Below are 18,768 nucleotides of genomic sequence, written 5' to 3' on the forward strand. Positions count from 1 at the left end.
TCCTCCATCTTGTGACTGTGGAACTCCCTCTCTTGGATATCAGCATGTGAAGGACACTGTTCAGGAACTAGTTGATGCTCTGTATGTTATGACTCCTTCCATTCTGGAGAGGATCACAGATACATGGATCCTGAGATTCAAGCTCAAGCCGGTGACGAAAGATTATTTATATTTGTATGTATTCAGAAAAAGTCAGTATTTTGAGAAAAAAAAATCTGTATTTTGAGATTTTGAGAAAAAAAGTCAGATTTTTTAAGTTTTGAGAAAAAGTCAATTTCTTTAGGTTTTGAGAAAAAGTCAGATTTTGAGAAAAAGTAAGAATTCTTACATTTTTAGAAAAAAGTCAACAAAAAAAATCAGGATTTGAGAAAAAAACTGAATTTAAATTTTTGAGAGAAAGTCAGAATTTTTCCATTTTGTATTTAAGCACGTGAAGGACACTGTTCAGGAAGTAGTTGCTCTGTATGTGATGACTACTTCCATTCTGGAGAGGATCACAGATACATGGATCCTGAGATTGAAGCTCAATAGTGAGATTTTCTAACCGTCAACAACCCTATTGTATACATGAGGAACATCCACAGTTGCTAAGCATGTGAATGGCTGCTGTGTACCTGCAGCTGCTGTTGTAGCAGTGTGATCTCAGCGATGCGTGTTTCTCTCGTCTGATTGGTCTGCTCCACCTCCCTCCGCTGAGCCGACAGACGAAAGCGAACGTCCTTCAGTTTTCCCTCCAGCTGGCACTTCTTATCGTTCTGGAGAGAGGGCAGCGAGATAGAAAGTTATATATATTATGTTTCTGCTGATGTGCAGACATAGCTTTCACTAACGGTTTGTTTACAGTTGTTCTGTTCTTCCTGTTGTTGATTACTTTTGGCTCATGTTCCCTTTTATCATTGTTGTTTCATTTCTTTCTTGTGACTTTGTTAGATTGCAACCAGTCCTTTTTGTATTGTACAAGCTAGAAGAGCTAAGCTTTATTAACTATGCAGCAGAACTATGGATTTCAGTACCAAAGGCTCTAAGGCACACATGTGTCAAACTCAAGGCCCGGGGGCCAAATCAGGATTTAATTTCGGCCCGCAGGATCATTTCTAATTCCTATTAGATCTGACCCGCCCGTGTATTGCACCTTCACTCCATCCTGAGGGTCTCCTCAGCTCAGAGCCTGAGCCCAAACATTGATGACCTTGCACCCAAGATGAGATGCCAAGTATCTGAGCTAGCATCACAGAGCAGCACACTGAGTTTAATGGATGTTTCCTTCTGCACTTTCTCTCTCACGACAACAGGGCATGTTTGGTTTCTCTTTGAGGGAAATAGTTTTGTTGAAGCTGTTGTTGGCCTGTGGGAAAATGTAATCATAAGAAATGACTCTGGAAAAGCTGCAGATAGAGCCATAAGAAATGAATCAACTGATTATTTAATGTTTAATGTTGTTTTTAGAGGCAATCATTTAAGCTTTGTTAGTTCCAGGTTTAATATGTGCAATAAGTTCATTTCAATAAGTTCTGCAATAAACATTGAACCAGCCCGGCCCTCCACTAGAACCCATTTTTTTATTTTGGCCCACTGTGTATTTGAGTTTGACAAGAGATGTCAGATATATGAACATTTTTAACAAACAAACATTACTTATTGAGCTTTGCCTTTAACGAACTGTCACTCCATGTCATTGTTTTTAAACTAAAACATTTGCTATTGTTTGTATGCCTTTTTTTCTGTTTACATGTTGTATTGTTCTTAAGTTGTCCTTTGTTTTAATACTTGGTTTAATACAGAATTTGTTGAGAGTTTTTCCTGTTGGCATTAGTTTATTGCTTTGGGCTTCTCTTTGAAGAAACTTTGCCTTGTTTTCCAATATTTGTTTTTCTTTTAAGAGACTTGGTTGGTTGGCAAAAACACTAACAGTGTTGAGCAACAGCATCTTATACCCATCAACAATCTTATTTATATTCCAGAATTGGAACAACAGCTTTCTTAAATGTGCAATAAAACTAAAACTCTTAATGTTTCCTTTGTTATATTGCTTGGTTTTATTGTGCAGTGTTTGGTTTTTCATTTCATTTCCTCTTCTTGTTGTCAAGCACTTTGAAATTCTCCTGATTGACATAATTGCCGTGCGGTGTGGCATGTTTACAGTCGTCCAAATTGAGACTCACTTTAACTAACAGGCCCTGTTTTCTCTGTACAGTGTGTGTGTGTGTGTGTGTGTGTGTGTGTGTGTGTGTGTGTGTGTGTGTGTGTGTGTGTGTGTGTGTGTGTGTGTGTGTGTGTGTGTGTGTGAGATGTCTGAATTACCAGCGCCTCCAGTTCGAACTCCAGAGTTTTTTTCCTGGCTTTGAGCAGCACGATGCTCTCCTGCTCGCGGTTCCTCTGAGTCAGGAGCTCCTGCCGGCGCTGACGCTCCCACTCCAACTGACGCTGACGCTCCATCTCACGCTTAGCAGTCTACACACACACACACACACACACACACACACACACACACACACACACACACACACACACACACACACACACACACACACACACACACACACACACACACACACACACACACACACACACACACACACACACACACACACACACACACACACACACACACACACACACACACACACACAGATTTATCGGCATATGCGCAATAGCTACAGTGTACAGGGCATGTATACCTGAAGGCTCCTCCAACAATGCAACATAAAATATACTAAAGAAATAAAAAAACAATACAGGAGGAAATATATTTTAAAGGTCCCATGTCATGATTCTCCGGTAGGTTTTTATGCATGTAAACAGGAGGCTGTGGCGGAGTGTGTTGGTGTTGAGATCAGGGCAGGTTCAAACCCCACTGCAGTCAGCATGTCGTTGTGTCCCTGAGACACTTCACCCCAAAGTGCTCCTGTGGGGATTGTCCACAGTATTGAGTATGGAAGTCGCTTTGGATAAAAGCGTCAGCTAAATGTAATGTAAACGGTCTGCAGATTCACAAACCCTCAAAGTACACTCTGTAGTGAGTAAAACTCTAACACGTTACGTTGGTCCGCGGACTTCCTCACACACACTCAATCTTTTCTCAGCTGCAGCTCCCCGGATTTCTCCTCCCTGAGACGGCGGGACGCGGCGAGGCTGGGAGTCTGTGTGAGCACACAGACTCCCAGCCAGGCCGCGGGTGTGTGTGTGCTCGGGCTGGTTTCGGGCTGGGTTTCGCTGTGTCTCGCAGACGGCCTCTGTAGGACAGAGAGTGAATTCACATACTATACAGAGATGCTGTATGAGAAACCAAAGTGAGTTTGGAACATTGAACAATGTAAATGTATTCTAGTAGACCTCAACAATGGAATTATGATCAGTAGAAATGGCCATGACACGGGACCTTTAATTAGTGAGAATGGTGCAGAAATATTTCAACGCCATACATATTATATAGAGTAAGATAAAAACAGAATATAAAATGAAAAAGTGAAATTAAATTCTGTACAGTGGAATACAATGTTGGGTTTTCTAATACAATATAAACAAGTGTAAGTTTACATTTTTGTATACGTTACTTAAACACTGCTACTAATTATTCTACCATGGTGTCCCTACTTTGTTGTGAATGTGTGTCTATGACTAATCTTTTTAACTTTTCTTTTATCTGCAATGCATCTTTACTGCCGTTACGCTTTAGACGTCCCCACTGTGGGAGAAATAAAGGATTTCTTGTTAAGATAAATGTAGAGTGTAAACAGATGTATGTGTTCTGTAACATAAGTGGATATTTGGATTGGTCATCCCATTAAATGTGATCCGTACATTCCACACTTCCTTTCACTCTCCCATCGGCTGTAGCAGCCTGAATGAGTCTCTTCACTGCCAGGTGTCCAGAGTGCAGTGAGAGCTGTCTGCAGCAGATTCAATCACAAGTCTGCAAACGTCAACTCAAGCGTAACTCTTCAATTCAAACCATTTCCTCCTCCGTACCTCTCTCCTCTCGATCTCTTTGCGTCTCTCATCCTCTCTCTGTCTCTCTATCTCTCTCTGTCGATCCAGCTGTTTCTCCAGCTCGTGTTGCCGCCTCCTCTCCTGCTCCATGCGCTCGCGCTCCTGAGAAAACAAACAGCTCCTTTGTTTGTTTACGTGTCACTCCGATGCATTTTCATTTCCTCCTAGTTTCAACACTTGCTGTAAACGCAAATAAATGCCTGACTGATTCAATTTTTCCAATATCGTGCAGCCCTAGTACCAGTAACTAAATGTTTTACATAGAGACAGTACTTGAGTTAATGTACAACTTAAATGACACCACTGATTATGAATGCAAATATTTGACAGCCTCACACACAATCCATCAGCTGTGACCAATGCAAATGCTGGATGCATGCTGTGTGTAAAAGAGAGATGAATATGTTCAGTGTCTCACCTTCCTGTCGTACTCCTCCCTCTCCAGAGCAGCCAGCCTCTCCTGCTCCTTCCTCTGGAGCTCCTGCAGAGCCTGGCGTCTCTTCTCCAGCTCCAGGTTCCCACGCTCAAAGTTCTCCCTTTTCTTATCCTCAAAGCTCACTGAGGAAGATATCACAGAAGCAAATATATAAGAGGCTTTATTGTCATTGTAAGCACGCAACACAAAGACGTCTTGTAGCTGTGTGTGTGTGTGTGTGTGTGTGTGTGTGTGTGTGTGTGTGTGTGTGTGTGTGTGTGTGTGTGTGTGTATTCATCTGTGTGTGAGAGAGTGAGAGAGAGAGAGAGTGTGTGTCAAGGTCGCTGGAAGCAGGGGGGCCAGGGGGCCATTGCCCCCCCCCCACTTTACAGCCCTGCCCCACATTCTCACAGCAGCAGATGCCGCGGAACACTGTACAAATCCCGTTTCAATCATTCCCCTCTTCTCTAAAGTGGCATCTAAAAAGAACATCTGATCTAGCTCTGTATATTTTTGTTATATTCAATCTCATTAGCTAGAGGCATTTTTGAAGCTTGTAAAGGGAAGAGGACAGCTCTCACTCGCCACTCTGCTGTTCCACAGCGCCGCTTCCCCTCCCTCCGCTGAAATTATAAGAAAAATGTAAGGCATAGTAATCATAGATAACACGGCAGGGTCCGTTACAGTTTGTTTTCATCTGATTTAAAATATAAAAAGTCTTGGCTTTCAGAATATTAAACTTGTCTCACTAAATTCAGATGATAAATACAACTCTGAAGCTTGTAGCGGAATAATTACAAGCGGAGAATGGAGTAACTTGATGTCATAGCAGGGATAACAAAACACACACACACACACACACACACACACACACACACACACACACACACACACACACACACACACACACACACACACACACACACACACACACACACACACACACACACACACACACACACACACACACACACACACACACACACACACACACACACACACACACACACACACACACACACACACACACACACACACACACACACACACACACACACACACCTGTAATCCAAACGAAAATATTTTCCCTCCGTTACTACTTTGATCATTTGCTCCGATAATAATCAATCAGATCGATGGATATCCATCAAACCCAAATGTGGAGATGACAGCTTTGTAAATACCGGAGTTAATAACTGGAACTTTTCACAGAATGTGTTCAAAGAAAGTGCGCTTGCTTCAGTCAAACACCAGTCAACATTCAGCTTGTCAAACAAGAGCTTATTGAGCAGGAAAAAAGAAGAGATGGAATGATGGAGCAGCTGTGCTGTCATGTGTGTGGGCTGGACCTGTATAGCTTAATGTACAGGGAGGGAGTGAGCAGAGGGTCGAGTTGTCCATTCCTGTTCTGTTTTCTGTGACTATCTTCCTCATGAACACCCTCTCAGACTTTGAGTTGCGCGCGCTACTAAAGAGACACGTTACCATGGAAACCAAACAATGGTGTAGCTGTCCGAGTGGAAACAGTAACATTTGGAGCGTTGTGTGTGTGTGTGTGTGTGTGTGTGTGTGTGTGTGTGTGTGTGTGTGTGTGTGTGTGTGTGTGTGTGTGTGTGTGTGTGTGTGTGTGTGTGTGTGTGTGTGTGTGTGTGTGTGTGTGTGTGTGTGTGTGTGTTGCTGTCAGTGACCAGCAGCAGTGGAGATACATATAGAACATGGTGATAAGATAACAAGTCAAATTAAGTTCAAAATGAACAATAGCTTGCCTTGTCTAAGCATTAGAAGTGCACTCTAGTCTGTTCTGCTTTATCTCAAACTGCCAGAAGCTTATTTTCACATGAAAGTTCATAGAAAGTGCATAGACAACTGATTCAAACGGAAAAAGGAGTGCTGCTCCGACATGTAGAAGTGTCCTTGGGTTCCTGAAAAGCTAAAATAGGGCCTCTTTAATCCTGAATGCATGTCTACGATAGTAAGTCGTAAGTCTGTAAGTAGCTCCAGATAAAAGCATCAGCTAAACAACACGAAGTAGTAATAATAATAATAATAATAATAATAATAATAATAATAATAATAGAAAGGCTTCAGGGGGACAGGTGGCAAAAAACAACAATTGCCGATGTTCTGAGGGGTCTCTATACTGCTAGCATTTATTTGAAATCAGAGATGACAGTGGGGTCATGAAGCAAACAGAGTTGGCCCAGTGTGACAGTAAGATGACGTTATGTGGAGGAATAATCACCTGCAAGCTTCTCCGGCTCCTCCTCCGGCTCCTCCTGGACCATCTTCTGATCCGACTGAAAGCTGTCACTACGCACGCGCCTTTAAGACACAAGCACAACATTAAAGCAATGCAAAATCAGTATTCACCAGGGTGTATGCAGGAACCCTGAAGTCAATGGAAAACCTTTTTAAGACCCTTTCCATACATTTTAATCGCCACTTGGAGTTTTAACCGGTTACCTTGGCGACACACTTTACCTCACATTGACTATATACAGTATTGATTGCCCTTCCTCCTTATCTTCCAACCATTTGGACGCAGACTTGCATTTCTCCATAACCATGTTGTTTAACAACCGGCGTAAACGGACCTTCGCGCTATCAAGCGGTGAGCGTGCGATGTCCTGTTCAGATGACGTCAAACCCAACGGGATGCCATAAATAAACTACCGTAATTTTGGGACTATAAGGCGCACCTGAATATAAGCCGCAGCAGCTAAATTGAATGATGTGTACATATATAAGCCGCACTGGACTATAAGCCGCAGGTGTTTTAATGTTTAATTACCATATGTAAGGGTTCGTGCACAGAGGGGATTGTCGGGAAAGAGATGGCTGTTTGAGGAAGCTCCCATTTATTAACATTTCAACAAACAAGTTGCATATTTGCATAACGTATTCAAGTGTTACCATTTAATGCAATAGTAGCTACAGAACATGTGCTGTGTAAACTGTACTGTATCACATAGCGTTTCAGACACACAAACGTTTCAACTTTCAAACTTAAACGGTGCGCTCCCAGCGCACGTACCGGCAGTGATCTACAGCAGCGGTTTTCAACCAGTGGTATGGGGACAAACTGTCTCGCTCTCGTAATGTCTGTCTGTCTTGCTCTCGTTCTGTCTCTCGTACCACTCTCGGTTCCACTTTTACTTCTGCGCGCTACCTGTCTCACTCTTTTCCGGCCTCCAGCTTTTCCTGCTGGAGCCCGCCGCTTAAAGGTGGTGGGGGGGGGGGACCGGCCATAGAGCCCATAGAGTTAAAGGTAGTGGACTGTAACCTGTACAATCCATAGATTTAGGAGGTCCCCTAGTGGCCGTTAGCTGTAAATATCCATAGATTAGCCGCACCGTTATATAAGCCGCAGAGTCGAAAAATGGCAAAAAAGGCGCGGCTTATAGTCCGAAAATTACGGTATATACTTATTGAAAACAAGCTACAAAATGTAATACCTTGGAAAAATACAAATCTATGCACATATCCAACATACAGCTGATGTTGATTAAAGAGTGTTTACCTGAATGTGGGGGGGAGGTAATCTGGCGGTAACACAGGCGGTAACGGTAACCCTGACATGGCCATATCTATGAGGTGCATGGCTAGAATGAACTCCTCTGCCGTCAGCTTTCCATCCTGGTCGATGTCTGAGAGACTCCTACAGGAAAGAAAGGAAGTCTTTTGAGGAATAATGTCTTTTAAGTTTCATTGGATGAAGATTAAAGGGTTGCTTTAATGTTCTCACCATATGGTGGCCAGCTGGCCCTGAGGAAGACTGGACTGCATCAGGATGGTGCGAGCCTGAGGACCTGGAGAGAGAACATTTAAAACCCGAGAACATGAGGAATATTATCTGAAGTGATGACGTAAGTGTGGGAAGATATTTTCGTTTGGATTACTGGTCTGGGGGAAGCTTGTGTGTGTGTGTGTGTGTGTGTGTGTGTGTGTGTGTGTGTGTGTGTGTGTGTGTGTGTGTGTGTGTGTGTGTGTGTGTGTGTGTGTATGTGTGTGTGTGTGTGTGTGTGTGTGTGTGTGTGTGTGTGTGTGTGCGCGTGTGTGTGTGTGTGTGTGTGTGTGTGTGTGTATGTGTGTGTGTGTGTGCTCATCTGTGTGTGACTGTGTGTGTGTGTGTGTGTGTGTGTGTGTGTGTGTGTGTGTGTGTGTGTGTGTGTGTGTGTGTGTGTGTGTGTGTGTGCGTGTGTGTGTGTGTGTGTGTGTGTGTGTGTATGTGTGTGTGTGTGTGCTCATCTGTGTGTGACTGTGTGTGTGTGTGTGTGTGTGTGTGTGTGTGTGTGTGTGTGTGTGTGTGTGTGTGTGCGTGTGTGTGTGTGTGTGTATGCGTGTGTGTGTGTGTGTGTGTGTGTGTGTGCTCATCTGTGTGTGACTGTCTGTGTGTGTGTGTGTGTGTGTGTGTGTGTGTGTGTGTGTGTGTGTGTGTGTGTGTGTGTGTGTGTGTGTGTGTTCATCTGTGTGTGACTGCCTGTGTGTCTTTGTGTGTATATATGTGTGTATGTGTGCGTATGTGTGCGTGTGTGTATGTGTGTGCGCGCTAGTGTGCGCGCTAGTGTGTGTGTGTGTGTGTGTGTGTGTGTGTGTGTGTGCACGCGCGCGCATATGTGTGTGTGTGTGTGTGTGTGTGTGTGTGTGTGTGTGTGTGTGTGTGTGTGTGTGTGTGTGTGTGTGTGTGTGTGTTTGTGTGTGTGTGTGTGTGTGTACCTGTGAGATGTCCACTCATCATCTTATCATGGGAGTTAAAGAGCTGTCTGTATTTCAGTCTGGAGGACTGAGGAACGGCCCAATCACAGGGGGGCAGAACACTGCAAGAAGGAACAGTTAAGTGAGGTCAAAATGAAAAAGTAAGCACATATAATGAAAGATGCAAATTCAAAACACTCCTTATTTCCTTGAATAGTTCCAATGCACAGCCTACATTCATATGAACATGTTGTAATGAGGACAGAAGAAACATTCAGTAGTTTAAATCAAGGGGAATCGGGATTTAAATGATAGGATGTGACCATTTCTAACCACACGTTTTCTCATTTATTGATATCAGATAAAAATCTTTCTGATTATGCGGCGTAACCTAGCAACGCAATGAAAAACAAACATATATTGCAGGATGCAGATTAGAAATACAACTTATTTCCTGAGGAATGCAAGAAGTTGCACAGCTTAGGTTTGTATCAACATGTTGCAATTCAGTATTTTAACGAAAAACATCAGGTTAACCGTGTGACCATATTCTAACCAAATATTTTCAATTTTTTTTGCTATACAGACACAATACTGCACATATTTCTGATTATGCGTCTTACCTAGCGACGTCCACAGATGGGCCCTTCTGCAGTTTGGCGCTGGGACGATTAAAAGATCCTGACTTGTTGACAGGAGGAGCTGAAAGAGACAGAGAACACTTTGTTTTAATGTGAGGCTGGGGTCAAAAATCGGGCAACAATTCATCAGAAAATGGATTCGTGCAATATTCTAATCGCATTAGAAGGAACGTTTGAGAAAGGCTGAATAACCTGTACAAAAAATAAAATGTTATTGTCTGAGGGAAATGAGTAATGGTTGTTCTAGATAACGTAAATTCTGAAAAGGAAAAATGAAACCTTTGACAGGGTTTAGGGTCCGTTTACTCAACTTTTAGGGAATGCTAATGTGTGAAACAGGCTGAGAAATAACAATGGGAATCCATGGGAAGGTAAAGCACTTCTTAAACTGCTGTGTGTTGGGGAATCATCTGCTTAGGTATTCAACTTTCGACACAGTTCATCATGTTCTCCTCTCCCTGTCTCCTTTCCCACGGCATAGGTCTATGGCCTTGGGTATCGCTGCTATCTATCTTAAGGAGGGACAGCTTGAGCGCATTGTTGTTGCCAGTCTATGACCGAGCACAAGCCGCCATGAGGTAGTTTACTGTTCAGGGACGAAGGTTCCCTGGCGCACGTTCTTTCCCATGGACGAGAGCTCTTGTTAGATTCAGAGTCCATGTTGCTTTAGTCTCGCTGATGAAGAATGTTGATTATTACACTACGAACTACCGTAATTTCCGGACTATAAGGCTCACCTGAATATAAGCCGCAGCAGCTAAATTGAATGATGTGTACATATATAAGCCGCACTGGACTATAAGCCGCAGGTGTTTTAATGTTTCATTACCATATGTAAGGGTTCGTGCACAGAGGGGATTGTCGGGAAAGAGATGGCTGTTTGAGGAAGCTCCCATTTATTAACATTTCAACAAACAAGTTGCATATTTGCATAACGTATTCAAGTGTTAGCATTTAGTGCAATAGTAGCTACAGAACATGTGCTGTGTAAACTGTACTGTATCACATAGCGTTTCAGACACACACACTTTTCAACTTTCAAACTTAAACGGTGCGCTCCCAGCGCACGTACCGGCAGTGATCTACAGCAGTGGTTTTCAACCAGTGGTACGGGGACAAACTGTCTCGCTCTCGTAATGTCTGTCTGTCTTGCTCTCGTTCTGTCTCTCGTACCACTCTCGGTTCCACTTTTACTTTTGCGCGCTACTTGTCTCACTCTTTTCCAGCCTCCAGCTTTTCCTGCTGGAGCCCGCCGCTTAAAGGTGGGGGGCGCGGACCGGCCATAGAGCCCATAGAGTTAAAGGTGGTGGACTGTAACCTGTAAAATCCATAGATCTAGGAGGTCCCCTAGTGGCCGTTAGCTGTAACAATCCATAGATTAGCCGCACCGTTATATAAGCCGCAGCGTCGAAAAATGGGAAAAAAGGCGCGGCTTATAGTCCGAAAATTACGGTAGTTAAAACCTGGAGCTACAGGAGGGTTCCTCAGAATTGATGGTGGCATCTCAACCGTGTGGTCAAACCGTGGCCCGTGACATTTCTTGTGAATTCTCCGGCCGAAGCTCGTAATAAGCCGTCAGTTTGCCATCAAAGCTCCAGCTCTCCTCGTGTCTCTCTGAGTCCTGACTCTCCATTGCCCCCACATCAAGGACAAGTTAAGATGTCCTTCGAAACTTCTGTAGCAATGGAGAGTCAGGACTCAGAGACACAAGGAGAGCTGGAGCTCTGATGGCAAACACTGACGGTTTATTTATTATTATTACTTGTTAAACTGCTGTGACTATGCACACTTTTTCGGATAATGTTGCTACTGCCCAATTGTTTTAAAAAAAAAATTCATTTCATGCAATTCTTTTCTTTTTATTATATATTTCAAATTATTTTTTTTCCAATGATGTCCTGTCTTGTCTTTGCCTCAGTTTTTCAAATTGTTTATGTAAGGTATGGCGTGTCTTGTAACTATGTTGTTCAAAATAAGGAATAATGACTTTAAATAGTATCCTTAGGACCCTCCAATATCATTTATCATAGATTAAAAACTTTAAACTCAACACTGCTATACCTGGCTTATAAAAAGTCCTATATCTCTGAACATCGTTTGTCTTTACTGTGAACCTTCGCACATTCTCTCTCTCACTATGTTTACATGATGCAAAATGCCAACAAAGCTAATTCCTTTCACGTGAAATCCATTTTTGGCATAAACCAGGTCATGATTTGAAGTCCTACAATGAGAACAAAACATTTAAACCTGCATACAGACAAAACATAAAACAGATAATGATGTATTTTATGTGTAAACAGAAGCTTAAAACCCCCCAATTCCCACAGAAGCATCAACAGCCTTTCAGCACAGCCCCTTCCCCTGTGTTGCTGTTACCTGGGAGAGGGAAGCCTGGGATTGGCTGCATCATTCCTGTGGGAGGGGCTCCGTTAGAGATGGGGGGAGGGAGGGGGGGCGGGGCGGAGGAGACGAGAGGGGGGGAAACCCCGATAGGGAGAGGAGGCAAGGGGAGAGGAGGCAAGGAGAGAGGAGGCCCGCCTGAGAGGGGGGGCAGGGTGGGCATCGGGGGCATGCCTGCAGACAAACACATATAAACAGTCATGATTATAAGGTCAAAGGTCAAAACACATTTGTACAATGTACCCTTTTAGGAAGCTCTCTCATGCACTCCGAAGCATTTTAACCTTTCACCTGATTACATTTGCATTATCCTCCTCTTAATGCACAATGTCATCGTTGTACCTTTAATCTAAATGTATATTTTATGTCTACTTTATGCTATTTTAGTTTGTTTTTGTGTTTTTTACTGGTAACTGTATTCTGTGTGATATCAATTGTCTGTGAAATGTCTATGTGAAGCACCTTGAACTGCACTTATTGTATGAAAGGTGCTATACAAATAAAGATTAGTGTTATTATTATTAATATACAGAAGGTGTCCAAATAAAAATGAAAATGTGATGTTATAAAAGTAAATTAAGTGCTAGAGAGCCACAGAAGGAGAGGAGCGACATGACTCTATACTGTTTGCATTATATATATAACTTTATTCAGTGTTCGAATTACTCATTTGTAGGGATGTAACGATACCAAAAACTCACGGTACGATAATATCGCGATAACAAGTCCACGGTACGGTATTTATCGCGATATTGAATAATAAAGGGAAGAAAAAAAAAATCATACATTTTTTTTTTTCAATAAAACATTTTTTTATTCGAAAAATATTTATTTATTAAATAATAAATCTGATTTTTACAGCCTTTTTGTAGGATAGCAGTATTTTAAAGTGTCAAAAACAAAGTGACAGTAACAGACTGGAACAAGAAAACCAGTGTTTTTGTACCTACTGGTACTACCCAACAAAGTAAGCATTTTCTTTATGCCACTGCATCTCACAAATAAACAAGGACATTTAATAATCAGACCCTGCAATAAAATAAATCAAGTTTCACTTTAGTTTTTCAAGTAACTCAACTCAAACTCACTAGTCACTCACTCAGCATCATCAGACAGGTTTTTAGGAATATGAGAATGTCCACATTTCCAGGTATTTATAAGCTGGGGTGTTTGGGCATTTACAATATCCCCTGCTCTGGAAACAACTCTCTCGCTTGGTACTGATGTTGCTGGGACACCAGTGGTCGCGTTAACCGAATATTTTATTTAACAATGACGGAAAAATCTGAAAGCAGTCTGTCATTTTGACAGATTAGAACAAACTCGGAACAGCGCCAACGTTTCCCCGCAGCGAGGCTCTGGTGTTATGCCGTGTTATGCATGCCCTCCAAAAGGAAATGATATAGTTCCCAAACCGTACTTTGCCGTACAGATCAATACATGTCTGGGAGGTTTTGCTTCACGCTGTGCGCGTCCCGCGAGGTGCATGCACACACGGCATAACACCGCCCCCCCCCCACCCCCCGTTGACAGTTCACGAGCATGCTCTATCGTGAACTGTTCAGACCCGACGGGTAATAAGGGATTATGACGGATATTTTACGATCCTGTCTGTCAAAATGACGGACAGCGAAAAAGTCTAACGCCAGGCTTATTGACATGGCGAGATATAACTATATGGTTGGTACTTGTCAATGTCTCTAGGTGTGTACATGTAGCCCTGTAAATACGATGTCCTTTTGTGTTATCTGTTGTTTTATTTTCATGTTGTAACCTACTTGCTGCCATGTTGGACAGGTCTCTCTTGAAAAAGAGATCGATGATCTCAATGGGACCACCTGGTTAAATAAAGTTTTTTTTTAAAAAAAGTGTTTAAAAAAATAAATATATTTTTTAAAAATTATTATTTTTTAAAAATCGCGGTAGATTTTGTCAGTCTCACGACGGTATTGGGAAATTTATTTACCGCGATACCGCGATATTTGGTATATCGTTACATCCCTACTCATTTGCTTTCGGGGGAGCCCTATTTTTCAGTGCACATCTTGTTACTAACTATGTCACACGTACGCTCTGTTGACTGACGGTGGATTTTTCTGCGAGCGGCAGGGAGATCAATATACTTGTTGCCTCTTTGCAAATCTCACCATCCACATTTTTTATGAAAAGCCATGGATACCTTTCCTTCCATTTTCCTTGTTGAAGCCTCTTCAGGCTCCGCATCGGCAGGCCTCTCCCTCGGTGTGGAGCTGTAGAACTCGACCCTAACGGCCCGTCCACACACAGGCATGAAAAAAATCTTTCAAAGCTTCGCCCATTCACTTGAATGGGGTGACACAGAAGATTTGTAATCTTCGCCGAACTGCATTGTGGGGAGCGGAGCATGGCTTTGCAAGCATCGTGAGCATCAAAAGTTGAGCAATGTTCAACTTCTGATGCTCCCGATGCTTGCGAAGCTGGCATCAGCCAATCAAATCCCGTTTATGCAAATCCCACCAGTGCAAGCGCTAGCCAATCAAACCGCGTGTACTGTATGCAGATACCGCTGCGGTCTTTTCCATATGTCATAAAATGGAGCATAAATTAATCATCGCTGTAGGAAATGTCCCGGTCCTTTACGACTGCTCTCTGTTCAACTACCGGGACCTAAACCGGAGGAACCAGGCATGGAGGGAGGTGGCAGAGACAGTTGGAGAAACTGGTAGGTTTTCACCTGTTTGGGGAGTTTATATCCAGTTTACTCCTTTTAAACATTGAATGGACAGGCTTTGTATGCCGGGGGCGGACGGGAGATTCCTGGGAGATTCCTGATTGGTTGTTGGTCGCCTTGGGCGCGTGAAATCGCCAAGCTTCAGACACGCCCAGCATCAAGATTTTTCAAGATTTTTTTCATGCCTGTGTGTAGACGTGCCGTCACGCCGCTAAAAGTTGTTCCATTCACGTTGTCATTTTTAGACTCCTTCGCTTCTTTGCTTGTGAATCCAGAAGCTGCGAGGCTTGGCTGTTTTTTTGTTTCGCCATAATTTGTATTACAAAGTAAAAAAAATATCAATATGAACATTTCAAATACCGCGCCGGCATTGCCGCCGTAACCGTAAGTAGCGTGAAGAATGCAGCGCCGCCACGTACAGATAGCAACACGCAGAAATATTCACAAATATAAAACAAATATTCATAAACTGTAATGAACAATAACTATTATTTATTTACAGAAACTCAACATTTCTAATCTGTCTGACAGAAATATGCACGATATTTTTGGGCTCCCCCTATTTATCTCAAAGTCGGCCTTCAGGGGAGCTCCCCCCCTCTTTAGGAGAGCCAAGCTCCCCCTGGCTCCCCCCCATTTTGAACACTGACTTTATTATTAAACTGTGGGCAGTGTTTCCTCAGCAGTGCAACACCAAGAGGGAGGAAGGAAGAAGTTAAAGTAATCCTTTACTGTTGAAGGAAACACATGTCATGATTGTAAGGTAATGACATTTGAACAAATAAATACATCTGTAGCTCTGAATTAGACGTTATAAATTCAATGAAGTGAATTAATCTTGAAAGCCACAGAAGGAAGGGAGCATTACATTACATTACATTACATTACATTGCATTTAGCTGACGCTTTTATCCAAAGCGACTTACAATAAGTGCATTCGACCAGGAAGATACAACCTTTAAGAAAACAGAATCATATAAGTACATCAGGTTTCATAGAGCCAAACATTTCAAGTGCTACTCAACTGGCATTTAGAAAGCCAGCCCTTTATTAGTATATAAGTGCTTTGTTAGTAATTTTATCGCTCGAAGTGGAGTCTAAAGAGATGAGTTTTCAGTTTGCGTCGGAAGATGTGTAAGCTATCTGCTGTCCTGATTTCAATGGGGAGCTCATTCCACCATTTTGGAGCCAGGATAGCAAACCCACGTGTTTTTGCTGACGGGAACTTGGGTCCCCCTCGCAGTGCGGGTGCAGCGAGCTGTTTGGCTGATGCAGAGCGGAGTGCACGTGCTGGGGTGTACGGTTTAACCATGTCCTGGATGTAGGAAGGGCCAGATCCATTCGCAGCATGGTACGCAAGTACCAGTGTCTTGAAGTGGATTCTAGCAGTTACTGGAAGCCAGTGAAGGGAGCGGAGGAGCGGTGTGGTGTGGGAGAATTTGGGAAGGTTGAAGACCAGACGAGCCGCTGCATTCTGGATGAGCTGCAGAGGTCGGATGGCACATGCAGGTAGACCAGCCAGGAGGGAGTTGCAGTAGTCTAGGCGTGACATGACGAGAGCCTGGACCAGAATCTGCGCTGATGTCTGGGTCAGCTGGGGACGTATCCTCCTGATGTTGTAAAGCGTGTATCTGCAGCAGCGGGTTGTAGCAGCGATGTTTGCAGTGAAGGACAGTTTGTTATCTAGGACCACACCCAGATTCCTTGCAGTCTGAGTCGGGGAAACAACAGAGGTGCCGATGTTGATTGTTAGGTCAAGAGTGGGACAATCTTTTCCCGGAAGGAAGAGCAGTTCAGTCTTGTCAAGGTTGAGCTTGAGGTGATGAGCAGACATCCACCGAGAGATGTCTGCTAGGCAAGCAGAGATGCGTGCGACGACCTGGGTCTCTGAGCGGGGAAAGGACAGAATTAGTTGGGTGTCGTCAGCGTAGCAGTGGTATGAAAAACCATGCGGGCTAATGACAGACCCGAGCGAGTTTGTGTACAGGGAGAAGAGGAGGGGACCAAGAACCGAGCCCTGAGGGACCCCTGTAGTTAATTGACAAGGGTCGGACTCGGACCGATATGACTCTATACTGTGTTTGAAATATATATATCACTTTATTGATCGGCCTTTAAAAGGTGAAACAGACTGAACGAGAGTGAGTAAGCATTTCCTAAACGACCTTAGGAAAGAAACAGTGACGTCGTCTTTATCAAAATACATCTATGGTTTCCAGATCTACTGAACACAGAGTTCAACAGAGCAGACGTTAAGAAAGCTTAAGGACGAGCAGTCATCACATAAAACAACAGATAAAGATGATATCTGTGTCGTTATATTAAACTGTGTTAGCATTGCAACAACAAGAGAAAACTAGTACAACCTTTAGTCTTACAATCATTCACCACCTTAACTTACATCTAATGATAGAGGATTTTATTACACAAATTACAATGTTTACAGTATAATTGGGATTTTAATTCTGCATATATGTGCTTTAATATGCGCTGTAATTGCACTTCAACTGTGCGTATGTGTGTGTGAGCTATAATTCTTCTCATGTGTTTTATTCTGTGCTTATGTGCTCTCTTAAGACTGCAGATTAATTAGGCTTTACAGCTAAATCGGGCACATTTACATGATGGACTCAAGTGCCCATGTCCCTTCTTAAATAAACAAATACATACATAAATACCAGAGGTGGGAAGTTGTGGAGGACAAATACTTTGTTACTGTACTTAAGTACATGTTTCTGGTATCAATACTTTACTCCACTACTTATTTTCTGACTACTTTTTCCTTTCTACTTCTTACATGTTGAACTCAAATACCTGTACTTTCTACTTCTTACATGTTGAACTCAAATACCTGTACTTTCTACTTCTTACATGTTGAACTCAAATACCTGTACTTTCTACTTCTTACATGTTGAACTCAAATACCTGTACTTTCTACTTCTTACATGTTGAACCCAAATACCTGTACTTTCTACTTCTCACATGTTGAACTCAAATACCTGTACTTTCTACTTCTTACATGTTGAACTCAAATACCTGTACTTTCTACTTCTTACATGTTGAACACAAATACCTGTACTTTCTACTTCTCACATGTTGAACACAAATACCTGTACTTTCTACTTCTCTCATTTTCCAAACAGGCTGGTTCCTTTAGTCTGAATGTGTGTTTGGTGGCGTGATCATTATTATTTAGAGTCATTGCGTGCCTATTGATTTGAACACGATCCGTGTATCCATCATTTCCTGGTCTTCTCTAAAGAAGAGGGACCAATGAAAACGTTGTCATGTTGCCGTTGGTCACCATGGAAACATTCATTAGCTAACAATGACATTATTGTTCTATTAATATAAAGGGAGGTCAGGTACTCTTTAAAACAGCTGCTAGTTATGGGTACTTTTTACTGAAGTACATTTCAAAGCCTCTTTACTTTGACTTGAGTAAAGAAGTTTAGTCAGTACTTCTACTTTCACCAGAGTATTTTTAAACACTAGTATCTGTACTTCTACTTGAGTAAAGGATGTGTGTACTTTTGCCATCTGAGGTATTTCTGTCTGGTTTCTTACCGAAGCCGCTCTGTGGGGGGAGAGCCAGCGGTGTTATCATACTGGAAGGAAGAGAGGGGGGGAGAGGGTGACCCTGGAGCTTCAGTTTGATGAGTTTCATGGCGATGGAGAACTCGTGGATGTCCATACGGCCATCACTGTTCATATCAGCCAGAGCCCTTAAAGAAACACAGAGGAAAAGTACAAATAAAGATGCAAAAAAGCCACGCCCCTCTGAGGAGAGATTTGGTTACAAAGAACTCAATGGTGTTCTCCGAGGAGATTCAGGTGATAAGGTATGTGTGGGGGGGGGGGGGGGGGGGGGGTTACTTTGGTTGCTGATTGGCTAATGGTTACACAAGGCAAAA

General features: G+C 42.8%; 1 protein-coding gene across 1 annotated transcript in view; it reads right to left on the reverse strand.

The window, feature by feature from the left end:
- itsn1 (intersectin 1 (SH3 domain protein)) overlaps positions 1 to 18,768 on the reverse strand; it is a 60,415-nt gene that overhangs the window by 23,034 nt on the left and 18,613 nt on the right. The window contains exons 5-15 of the mRNA XM_079691116.1: positions 18,422 to 18,579; positions 12,121 to 12,318; positions 9,724 to 9,802; positions 9,122 to 9,222; positions 8,151 to 8,214; positions 7,926 to 8,063; positions 6,648 to 6,727; positions 4,409 to 4,548; positions 3,970 to 4,092; positions 2,302 to 2,451; positions 615 to 755 (exon numbers count right to left, since the gene is read on the reverse strand). Of these exons, the coding sequence (XP_079547242.1) occupies positions 615 to 755; positions 2,302 to 2,451; positions 3,970 to 4,092; positions 4,409 to 4,548; positions 6,648 to 6,727; positions 7,926 to 8,063; positions 8,151 to 8,214; positions 9,122 to 9,222; positions 9,724 to 9,802; positions 12,121 to 12,318; positions 18,422 to 18,579 (1,372 nt within the window). The remainder of the gene's footprint in view (positions 1 to 614; positions 756 to 2,301; positions 2,452 to 3,969; positions 4,093 to 4,408; positions 4,549 to 6,647; positions 6,728 to 7,925; positions 8,064 to 8,150; positions 8,215 to 9,121; positions 9,223 to 9,723; positions 9,803 to 12,120; positions 12,319 to 18,421; positions 18,580 to 18,768) is intronic.

Source organism: Notothenia rossii (assembly GCF_949606895.1).
Source record: "Notothenia rossii genome assembly, chromosome: 6".
In the NCBI taxonomy this organism is placed as follows: Eukaryota; Metazoa; Chordata; class Actinopteri; order Perciformes; family Nototheniidae; genus Notothenia; species Notothenia rossii.